Source organism: Rana temporaria, chromosome 1 (assembly GCF_905171775.1).
Source record: "Rana temporaria chromosome 1, aRanTem1.1, whole genome shotgun sequence".
In the NCBI taxonomy this organism is placed as follows: domain Eukaryota; kingdom Metazoa; phylum Chordata; class Amphibia; order Anura; family Ranidae; genus Rana; species Rana temporaria.
This window is the reverse complement of record NC_053489.1, coordinates 541,258,157-541,270,592: the sequence shown is the minus strand read 5'-3', so window position 1 is coordinate 541,270,592 and position 12,436 is coordinate 541,258,157. Positions and strand designations below refer to the sequence as shown.

The window sequence follows — 12,436 nt, the reverse complement described above, 5'->3', positions numbered from 1 at the left end:
GGCTTCAAAATAACAGTGCTCCATTCTTTGAGGACACATGGATGTAAGCCATCCGATCCAGGTGCATTATACACCTTTTTTCTAACTGTTTCTGGATCATATAAACTTTGATGCCGATTGGTTAAACCGATGAGAATGGTCTGATGGACCGTTTTCATCGGTCAAAACCGATCGTGTGTGGGCGCCATCGGTTATTTAACCATCGGTTAAAAAAAAGCCAACTTGTATTAAATTTAACCGATGGATTCCTAACCGATAGGAAAAAAACGATCGTTAGTAGGCATGACCACCGATTTAAAAATCCACGCATGCTCAGAATCAAGTCGATGCATGCTTGGAAGCATTGAACTTCGTATTTTTCAGCACGTCGTTGTGTTTTACGTCACCGCGTTCTGACACGATTGTTTTTTTAACAGATGGTGTGTAGGCGCGACGGACCATAAGTCAGCTTCATCAGTTAATCGATGAAAACGGTCCATCGATCCGTTCTCATCGGATGGACTGATCGTGTGTACGCGGCATGAGCTACAGCATTTTGATTATTTTGAGGCTGTGACAATGCTATCCCTATTATGGAGCTGACTCCGCGTTTTTCTTTGTATACACCAAGCTGAAGAAGGTATTTAACCGTTTTTTTCCCAGTGCAATTTATAAACTTTTCACATATATGTAAAAATCTACATTCAAAATTACTTAAGGCCCCCAAACATTATACTGTATATTATCTAAAAGCAGGGGCCCTGAGGAATATAATGGTTTTGTAGCATTTTTTTTTGTCACGTGTTCCTTATACAGCCATTTATCAAATTACATTTTTCAGAAAAAAATACACTTAAATTTATTTTAACTACTTGCCGACCAACCGCCATCATTCTACGGCGGCAGGTCGGCTCTCCTGGGCTCTCCTCCCGACTCCCGTGCGTGTGCCCAGCGGGCTCGATCGCCGCCGGGCACCCGCGATTGCTCGTTACAGAGCGGGGACCGGGAGCTGTGTGTGTAAACACACAGCTCTCGGTCCTGTCAGCGGGGGAAATGCTGATCTTCTGTTCATACAATGTATGAACAGAGGATCAGTGTTTCCCCTAGTGAGGCCACCCCCCCCACAGTAAGAACACACCCAGGGAACATACTTAACCCCTTCCCCACCCCCTAGTGTTAACCCCTTCATTGCCAGTGGCATTTTTATAGTAATCCAATGCATTTTTATAGCACTGATCGCTATAAAAATGCCAATGGTCCCAAAAATGTGTCAAAAGTGTCCGAAGTGTCCGCCATAATGTCGCAGTAACGAAAAAAAAAACACTGATCGCCGCCATTACTAGTAAAAAAAATATATTAATAAAAATGCCATAAAAATACCCCCTATTTTGTAAACGCTATAACTTTTGCGCAAACCAATCAATAAACGCTTATATAAGAATACGTATCGCCCTAAACTGAGGAAAAAATGTTTTTTTATATATTTTTGGGGGATATTTATTATAGCAAAAAGTAAAAAATATTAATTTTTTTCAAAATTGTCGCTCTATTTTTGTTTATAGCGCAAAAAATAAAAACCGCAGATGTGATCAAATACCACCAAAAGAAAGCTCAATTTGTGGGAAAAAAAGGACGCCAATTTTGTTTGGGAGCCACGTCGCACGACCACTCAATTGTCAGTTAAAGCGGCGCTGTCCCGAATCGCAAAAAGTGCTCTGGTCTTTGGGCAGCAATATGGTCCGGGGGTTAAGTGGTTAATGCACACAAACAAAATATAATACACAATTTTGATAAAATATAAAAGATTATGTTGTGCAGAGTAAACACATACCAAACACGTCAAGATTTAAAAGTCCACATGCTTTAACAGCCTTTACAGGTTACTAGTTTAGTTAGATGTGATTTTTTTTTTTTACATTTTAAAATTTATTTTCTTTCAAATTTTTTTTTTTACACTGTTTCTTCCATTTTTCTCTTTAACTTTATTACTAACACAAGGGATAAACAACATTCTTGGTGATAGCTGGAACAGTGACAGGTTTATTGAGAGTTCAGGGGTCTATAAGATCCTGATCCCTCCGCTGCCCTCCAAAGCACCTGATCAAACCAAGAATGGTTTGAGCAGATGCCTGCCTGGCCGGTAACATCCAGTAAACCAATAACTGAACCTGGAAGAGGAGGGGAGGAACTGATATTTCTCCATGTCTATGGGTGTCCCAAGATACCCAGTGGAATAGGAGAGCCAGAAAGGCAGGGGGTGGTGGCAGGAGGGGGCCCCTTTCATGCCCCATAACAATGATTTGATGACTATAGAACTAGTATAGATTACTTTTACCAGGAACCCATCACCAGGCAGGGCTGGAAGTGGTTAATACATTTACCTTCCCTTGGTCGCCAGTCGCCAACTCTGAGTTGTCTTTTATATTTATAGCAAATTTTTTTATTTTTTTTTATTTAAAGGATTTCCGTGGGGCTTTTTTAATCTCCTCTGAAACCTGTCTTTCATTTAGAATTTTTGCTATTTTGATTTTACATAATTTGTTATTTTCTTTGTAGCTTTCAATTTTACATTATTAAATTCCTTTTTCTTTTTCTTTTTTAACACTGGATGTGAGTCACATAGGTTTTAGTTTTAGCCTTTTAAACATATGGCCCTTGGGAATGTATTTTGCGGTGTTTACATATAGGTGATTTAAAACATTCCTATTTCTGTTCTGTGTTTTTGATGACAATATTCCCTCCCAGTCTAATTCTTTAAAGAGCTGTTCTCCGCATTGAAAAATGTGCTATCTTCAAATAAGGTTTTTTTATCTTTCCAATATGCAGTGGTTGTTTTCAACTTAAATTAAATAAAACCATGTTATGGTCACTACTATGCAGATGTTTTTTTTTTTATGGACATTTGTATTTAACACTGTATTGTTGTATTGTTTGAGATTACCAGGTCCAGCAGAACATTAGCCCTTTTGCCATTACACTAGCCAAAGGCAGGGTAGTTAAAATCTTCCATTATTACCACCGTCCCAGCCCTTGCAGCCTATTTTATGTTTAAATCGCTGAATTTCTACCTCCTCATTAACACTGAGGGGGCCTGTAACAGATTCCATTATTTATCTTTGCAGTATGCACACTCACATGCAACTCCACCCATAATGCCTCAGCACCATCATACTTTTCAACAATAATGTGCTCTTTCGTGCTCACTTTTAGATCACTTTTAACATAGAGACAGATATCACCACCTTTTTTGTTTTACCCTCTCAAAAGAGAGCATATCCTAGAATATTTACAGCCCACTCATGTGAGCAGTACCAGTTAAATCATAGTGCTTTTTATGCACCAAAGCTTCCAACCTTCCTATTGTGCTGGGCATATCTCTGGAATTCTAAACAAGTAAAAAAGGTGCACAGCACAGGTACCTCAAGTAGTGGTACCCAATAGTCCAAGGGCAAAGGTAAGAAGGTGTGTATATACACATATATATGCACACATAGAACTATATGGCAGGGTATCAGTCAGGGCAGCCACCAAGAAAACCAAAAGCCGGTTCCGGTATACTAGGAAAAAAACAAGAAGAGGGGCGCCTCTGAGTATGTATCATAAGAATAATTTAATAAACAACAACATCCACTCACATGGAGAACAGGTAAGTTGCATTCAAATCCGGTTGCTGGGCTGAAGAGATGAAAGTGGGACTGCAAGTCACAGCAAGTCCTGTAAAGCTGGCACCACATCAGATCCGTGCAGGATGGAGTGGGATGGCTGAGCATAGCGTGGTTTTCTTCAGTGATCCAGGTTCGGGCATATCGTAGTCTATCAGGAAAAATCCATCTGATAAGAATATGGGTTCCAGCTTTCTATCTGATCATTCTGGCTTTCCCCTTCACCCTCTACATCCACCCCAATAATTCCCTGTTTAGTGATCAGAACACTTCTTTCAGAGTTGTCCGTAATATTGCAATTCATTCGTCCAGATCAGATCCAGATCCCCAGATTTCTACATGGACAATCTGCTCACATCTGTCACTGCAATCTTCATTCTGGAGCTGGTGCTCCATTATTGTAAACATGTGTCACGATCTGCACTGGACAAAACAATTAACCATGCTAGCACTCATAATCCCAGTCACAATATTTATACTACTTACTGGAAAATTCAAATGTACAGGTTTGAAGACTTGTTGTGTTTTAAACTCTGCACATACAGATCTCACTTAGTTCACAATCCCAATGTGGGCAAGCTCAAATGTGAATTGAAGAGCTGGCTATAATTGGAAGACTGAAAGGATGGGGGAAAAAAACATTGTTTTAAAAAAAAAGTGATATAAAATGAAATAAAAAGCTGTTTTAAAAGGAGACAGGTAAAATACTGCAAAGAAGAAAACACATTTACCAAAAACAGTCATCAAGCACTCAATATATCTCAGCAAACACAAGTACTCTGTTTAAAACACCACTCAGTTCACAATCCCAATGTAAGTGAAGCTGACTTCTTTCTGAAGTTAACATTGTTCCTTTATGTTTTTTAGTGTGCTTGGAGCTGTACCTGTTTTAATGCCAACAATATTATAGAATTGAGACTTTGCAAGTGATTTTACTTAAAGTGGATGTAAACCCATCTTGTGAAATTTGAGCTGTGCTCATGCATCTGCATTATTTTGTTATCTCTCTTTAAAGAGCTAAGTCCCACAGCTCTCTCCTGAACCGTTCCTCTGTTATCAGTCTGATAACTCCTGACAAATTCTCTGACACATCAGATAAAAGCAGCCATAAATTTCTGCCAGGGGAGGTTGCTAAAATAGATTAACAGGGAGCTGGCCCTGTTACAAAACACCTCTTAGGCCCCATACACACAAGAGGATTTATCCGCAGATACGGTCCAGCGGACCGTATCCGCGGATAAATCCTCTCGAGGATTTCAGCAGATTTCTATGCGATGGCGTGTACACACCATCGCATTGAAATCCGCGCTGAAATCCTCTGGCGATGACGTGTCGCGCCGTCGCCGCTATTATGATGCGGCGACGGGCGCGACGCTGTCATATAAGGAATTCCACGCATGCGTCAAATCATTACGACGCGTGCGGGGAATCCCTTTGGACGGATGGATCCGGTGAGTCTGTACAGACGAGCGGATCCATCCGTGGGATCCGATTCCAGCAGATAGATATTCTGTGCATGTCGACAAATATTTATCTGCTGGAATTCGGAAATATCCGCGGATAAATATCCGCCGGAGTGTACACACCATAGAATCTATCCGCAGAAACCCATTCGATGGGATTTATCTGCGGATAGATTCTATCGTGTGTACGGGGCCTTAGGGTCTCTGCCTATGTGGAGAGGGGGTGTGTGCCTTTCCTCCAATCAGCAATTTTCACTATCTTGGCTGTATGCCCAGACATCACACTCTGTGTTAAACAGGAAGAAAAAATTTCCTAACACAATCTGAACATTCTAAACAGTATATAAATGTAAAGACAGCAGATATACATGTAAAACCTATGTAGGGGGATTTGTTTCATCTCAGTGTATCATCTGAAGCTGTTCACTTCACTGGGTGTATGGAGGGTTTACATCCACTTTAACAGATGTTGAGCATGATTATGGACTCCTAATTTAACCACAGATTTCTTTGCACTTGGCTATTACTGTTTATTTAAAAAAAAATATTTTGATGTAATACATCCTACAGCAAAATTTACAAATAATAAAATATCATGGGGGCTCCACCCCTAAAATCCATACCAGGACCCTTATCCTTGACAATGTCTATTTTAAAGGGCAACTCCAAAAAATTAACAAAAACACATCTGTTTTCCCCCAAAGTCTATACCAAACCTAGCATGTAGTCTGATAGGTCAGGAAGAGGAAGGACCAGCATGTGCTTGCTTCCCCCAAACCATACCAGGCCACATGCCATCAAAATGGGGGGTGCCTTACTAAGAGGAGAACACTTGGAAAAGTACCTTGTCCCCATGTTGATGGCTACAAGGGCCTATTTCCTTGACCACTACTCATCCACAAAATAGGATACAGTAAATTAAGATAAGTTCTTTCTTAAAAAATAATACCCTCAAAAAAAGTCTCACCAAGTAAATCCATTGTCAGTCACATCATCCAGCAATTTAGACCCTCATCAATCACAAAGAGCATGACCAGGAAGATTCCCCTGCAACAAATATTTGGTAAATGCCAGATTTACTTCATTATAAATATACTCCTATGTGTATGTTGGCATGCAAAACAAGCTTCCTTAGTTCAAACTTTAGTTAAGGAGTTGTTATAGAACACAGTGTTTTAACATTTTGGGATCCAAGTTTTTCATTCAGTGATATTTATATGTCCTTTGGTACTTCTAAAAAGATGTTTCTGTGTCTTTAAAATATCCACAAAACTTGAAGTATCTAATGCCTGCTAAAATGTTTTTTAGTAAACTATGTATGCTATGTAATATAAAAATAATATTAATAACAATAAAACTAATATACATAGGCTGTTAATCCTAAAAAAAATAGCATTATTGGTGCACTGAAATATATTTTAAGATGCTTTTTAGATACATTTTAATGCTTTAAAAAAATGTTTTTACTATTTCTAAAACATCTTTGTTTTACAAATAAACATTGAACAAATACATGCACCCATTAACAGAGCATTAGAGGTTTTCTAAAAACAGCACAGTATACACTGCTTGCTCCTTGTTTATAATTGAAATTTCACAGGAAGCCAACTGTATAAAACAGGAAAGGGGCTAGTTACTGCTCAGTATTTTCAGCTTTTGCTATTGAGCTCTGTAAACCATAGACTTTCCAGCTACTTAGAAAATAATAGACAAGTAAATGTGGTAAGGAAGTAAAAGCTCCAATATTTTGTTGAAAATGAAAATGCTAAATGTTAATTTGCCTAACTAAAAATTTTAGTTTTTTTAACTCCTTTCCTCTTGAGGACTGTGCATATGTGGTTGTTCAGGACAAGCGTCATTCTGGGAGAATGCATCCATTGGAAAGTTTTGCCAACTTTTATAAGAGAATCTTAAGCCTCGTACACACGATCAGTCCATCCGATGAGAACGGTCTGATGGATCGTTGTCATCGGTTAACCGATGAAGCTGACTGAAGGTTCATCGCGCCTACACACCATCGGTTAAAAAAACATTCGTGTCAGAACGCGGTGACGTAAAACACAACGACGTGCTGAAAAAAATTAAGTTCAATGCTTCCAAGCATGCGTCGACTTGATTTTGAGAATGCGTGGATTTTTAACCGATGGTTGTGCCTACTAACGATCGTTTTTTTCCCATCGGTTAGGAATCCATCGGTTAAGTTTAAAGCAAGTTGGCTTTTTTTAACCAATGGTTAAATAACCTTTGGGGCCCACACACGATCGGTTTTGACCGATGAAAACGGTCCATCAGACCGTTGTCCTCTGGTTAACCTATCGTGTGTACGAGGCCTAAGAGAAACTTTTTTTTCGGGTATTTTTTTCGTTTCTATAGCAAAAAAAATTTGTGTGACACTGCCAAAAACTGAAAAATTGCCTGGGCAGGAAGGAGGTGAAAGTCTCCGGTCTTGAGGTGAATACATTGTAATTTCCCATGCTGACTGTAATATTTAAATAAATAAAATCTAAACAAAATCTAAACAAAAAATTGTAATACATTCTCATTAAGCTGTTCAGCTTCAATCCAAATGATGTACTGTACTGTAAGTATCCTAAAAGTAGCATGCTGCTGGAAAGTCAGAAAGAGGGCTGTTTCCATAACCAGACATGTGTTTCTGATTGGTTACTTTAATAAAGTAATATTATATGTATATATTGATTATTAATATAAGCATATTAAAAAATGTATAAGTGTTTAGAATTGTCTAAGAAAGTTTTCATTTATCCAGGTCATGTCATATATAGCAGTAGTTTGTCATATTCAACATGGTGGCTAGCAACATTTAAATTCAATGTGACTAACTTCTAGTGGCTAGTGTTTAAAATGCAGCATTTTATATGGAAATTTCAGCTAAAGTATGGATTTGCCATTTGTTTCCTTTTATAGGTAGATCTAACCGATATTATTTTATTACAGCATGAAAGAAGCTGGATTAACGTATAAGTACTGGAGAGGTGTTCCTCTTACGTCGAGTTGCAAGCAATGTCCAGTTGCTTATACAAATCCTGTATGTGGGTCTGATGGACATTCATATTTATCTCAGGTAGGATTTTATTTAAACTAATTTTGAACTTCTAAAGCCCTAAAATCAATCTTTGCATGATGTTTAGCACCTTTGAATTGCTTTGTAAGCTGTGGTACAACAGCAGTTTAACTGGCACACACTGGATCTATAAGAGTGGATTTACTAAAGAAACAGAGGATGTTCTCTTAGCCACGTAAATATTGTTAAATAGGGCAAAGCTGTGTTCACTTTGAATAGCTAATCATGTGCAAAGGAAAAGCCTGCTTTTTTTTCTCATGCGCATGCTTTGACTAGTCACAATAAATGTAGCTTCACCTTATTTAACTGATTCAGCCCCGGAAGATTTTACCCCCTTCCTGTCTGGAGCACTTTTTAAAATTTGGCACTGTGTCGCTTTAACTAACAATTGCGCAGTCGTGCGATACTGTACCCGAATGAAATTAGCGTATTTTTCCCCCACAAATAGAGCTTTATTTTGGTGGTATTTGATAACCTCCTGCGGTTTTTATTGTTTGCGCTAAAAACAAAAAAAGAGCAACAATTTTGTAAAACGATAACAATATTTTTTACTGTTTGCTGTAATAACTATCTGCAATGTTTTTTTTTTAAACACATTTATTCATCAGTTTAGGTTAATATGTATTCTTCTACATTTTTTTGGTTAAAAAAAATTGCAATAATCGTATATTGATCGGTTTGCGCAAAAGTTATAGCATCTACAAAATAGGGGATAGACTTATGGCATTTTTTTTTTTTTACTAGTAATGGCGATCTGCAATTTATATTGGGACTGCGACATTACGGCGGACAGATCGGACACTTTTGACACATTTTTGGAACCATTGACATGTATACAGCGATGAGAGCTATAAAAATACAATGATTACTGTGTAAAAGTCACTGGCAGGGAAAGGGTTAACACTAGGGGCGAACAAGGGGTTAAATGTGTTCCCTCGTTGGTGTTTCTAACTGCAGGGGGGTGCGACTGACTGGGGGAGGAGACATATCGCCGTTCTTTCCTAGTAGGAACAAACGATATGTCTCCTCTCCCCTGACAGAACATGGATTTGTGTGTTTACATACACAAATCCCATTGCTGGCACTCACGCACACTATCGCGATTGCGCCCACTGGCCATGTGCAGCGGACATGTGAACGCTCCTGCTAGGGGCTCCCAAAGGGTACGGGGTTTAAGTGTGTTTAATCTGTACTATATGCTGATATAGAAATCTGAGTTATTTGATCTTCAAACCAAATTTCTGAACAGAGGAGGCAACTGGACTATCTCGGTACAGATTTGAGAGGTAAAGACAACTGTAGAAAGTAACACATATATAGGAAAATATCAATTAACTTTATATATATAACGTCAAAGTCCTAATGTATTAGATAGGCACCTGAACGACCAAATATACAGGGATATACAATGTAATACTGACATAAAAATATACACACAGGTTGGACTAGATGGACTTGTGTCTTTTTCAACCTCACCAACTATGTAACTATGTAATTTATACAGTGGGTGGTCTGGAAGTTGGTATACTGGGTATACTTAGGTACTATTTATTCAGGTACCTTTAAGCCCCCGCTACTGTAAGTGCAATGGGGACATGTACACCCCTTTTCAGGTGCACTAGATCATTGCTATCTGCAGAGTGTCCTAGTTCTACCAGTGGTGACTACCATTGCTGACCTCTTCTGAAAATGCAAGTGCCATGCTTGTCGTGCCTGCTGTCTTTTGCCAACTGAGCTTTCAAGAAGAATGCAGATGAAAGCATTTGAAGTGACATTTCTGAGTACTTGTTCAGTCAATCACTCAGATAAAACTGAAGCCATAACATTCAGGCAATCAACCGAAGGAGTCCAGCAATGGCAGCCCCCTATATTTCTTTCATGACGGATTTACTTTTAAAGAACTCAAACCTTCACAGTATTATCAGTAAATGCAACAGTAATATTGTAAAGGATAAATCACTTTATAACACATATTTTAGGCTTGTTGTGTATGCATAAAATAAAGTGTTGAAATGTTTGTGCTTTATGTATTTTAATTTACTTTTGTTTTTAGGATACATGCTTTTTAAATCATTGCACATAAAGCAGCAGGTGAAGCTTGATGAAACTAACAAGCATTAGCTATATTTTTCACAAAATATTTATTTTCTTGCATTTCCTTTACAAATAATGATATAAACAATGAAGACATCTATTTATTTTTGTATATAACCCTCACATTTTTGTTTGTCTTAGCAAGAAAGTAATATGAAGAAGCGTTTGCATTTCTGTTGTATAAAAAATGCAACAGTTATATTTAAAACAAAGAAAGTGTTTTTAAAAATATATGTTGCGCATGACACTAATGCCACGTACACATGATCGGATTTTCCGTCGGAAAAACCTTGGATGTTTTTTCCGACGGAATTCCGCTCAAGCTCAGCTTGCAAACACAGTCACCCAAAAGTTCCCTGAACTTTCGACCGTCAAGAACGCGGTGACTTACAACACCACGACGAGCTGAGAAAATGAAGTTCAGTGCTTCCGAGCATGCGTCGAATTGTTTCCGAGCATGCGTCGGAATTTTGCGTGTCGGAATTGCTACAGATGATCGGAAAATTTGAGAACCAGCTCTTAATCTTTTGTTGGGGGAAATTCCGACAGCAAAAGTCTGATGGAGCATACACACGGTCTGAATTTCTGTTCAAAAGCTCACATCTGACATTTGCTGTCAGAATTTCCGATCATGTGTACGGGGCATTACAATGAGATTTTCCAACTCACACAATTTTTTTTTCTTTAAACCACTTAAGGACCGCCTAACGCCACTATACATCGCAGGAATGGCACAGGCACGTACCTGGACGTCGCCTTTAAGAGCCCAGCCATGGGTCCGAAGCTCCGTGACCCTGCCTGCGGGACACGCGGACCAGATCGCTGTCGATTTGCCATGATCAGGTCACAGGAGCTGAAGAACGAGGAGAGGTGTGTGTAAACACACCTTCCCTGTTCTTCTGTGTGGCAGTGACACTGATCGTCTGTTCCCTGATATAGGGAACGACGATCAGTGATGTCACGCCTACAGCTAAGCCCCCTACAGTAAGAATCACTCCCTTAGGGCACACTTAACCCCTTAGCGCCACCTAGTGGTTAACCCATGCACTACCATTGTCATTTTCACAGTAATCAGTGCATTTTTATAGCACTTTTCGCTGGGAAAATGACAATGGTCCCAAAAATGTGTCAAAAGTGTCCGATGTGTCCGCCATAATGTCGCAGTCACGAAAAAAAACGCTGATCGACGCCATTACTAGTAAAAAATATATATTAATAAAAATGCCATAAAATTATCCCCTATTTTGTAAACACTATAACTTTTGCGCTAACCAATCAATAAACGCTTATTGCTATTTTTTTTACCTATTTTTATACGTATCGGCCTAAACTGAGAAAAAAAAATTATATATTTTTTGGGGATATTTATTATAGCAAAAAGTAAAAGATATTGCATTTTTTTCAAAATTGTCGCTCTATTTTTGTTTATAGCGTAAAAAATAAAAACCACAGAGGTGATAAAATACCACCAAAAGAAAGCTTTATTTGTGGGAAAAAAAGGACGCCACGTCGCACGACCGCGCAATTGTCAGTTAAAGCGACGCAGTGCGTAATCGCAAAAAGGGGCAAGGTCCTTAACCTGCATAATGGTCTTAAGTGGTTAAACTGAAAAAAAATGTTCCAAAATGTTTGTTCCCCATCTAGTTTTAGAACTAAAGCTTCTGTATGTGCAATAGATTGCGAACACATTGACGGCTGTGAGATGGGCATCCCATATGGTTGTTTTTGATACACTGAACCTACAGCTGTGCAGTTATTCTTATTTAGAAAACATTCAATGCTTTTATTTATAACAGTTGCTTCAAAGAAAGTTTCCTTCTCACTTCTCATGCAAAGTCACAAACTAAAAAGTGATTTTTGTTGAGGCTAGATTTTAGCAAGCAGTTTTAAAAGACTTCAAAATACAGATGGTTTCAGAAGCATCTAGGCTTGGCGCTGTAACTGTGATTCTGACATTTAAATGTTTTCTTTAACTAATAAGTAGTATCTGTATTTGCATGTTTGTAAATCATAGCAAGTTTAATGTCAAAGGCCTGGAGTCAGATAGGAGTTACGACAGCGTATCTCTGTCGCTGTCGTAACTCTGAGTGGCGGGGTCGTATCTATGCGACTGATTCGTAGAATCAGTTACGCATAGATTTCCCTAAGATCCGACC

General features: G+C 38.6%; 1 protein-coding gene across 3 annotated transcripts in view; it reads left to right on the top strand.

Moving 5' to 3' along the window:
* Positions 1–12,436, top strand: part of SPOCK3 (SPARC (osteonectin), cwcv and kazal like domains proteoglycan 3) — a 462,415-nt gene that overhangs the window by 335,577 nt on the left and 114,402 nt on the right. For all 3 annotated transcript variants that reach the window (XM_040332877.1, XM_040332884.1, XM_040332892.1), the window contains one exon: positions 8,060–8,186. In XM_040332877.1, the coding sequence (XP_040188811.1) occupies positions 8,060–8,186 (127 nt within the window). The remainder of the gene's footprint in view (positions 1–8,059; positions 8,187–12,436) is intronic.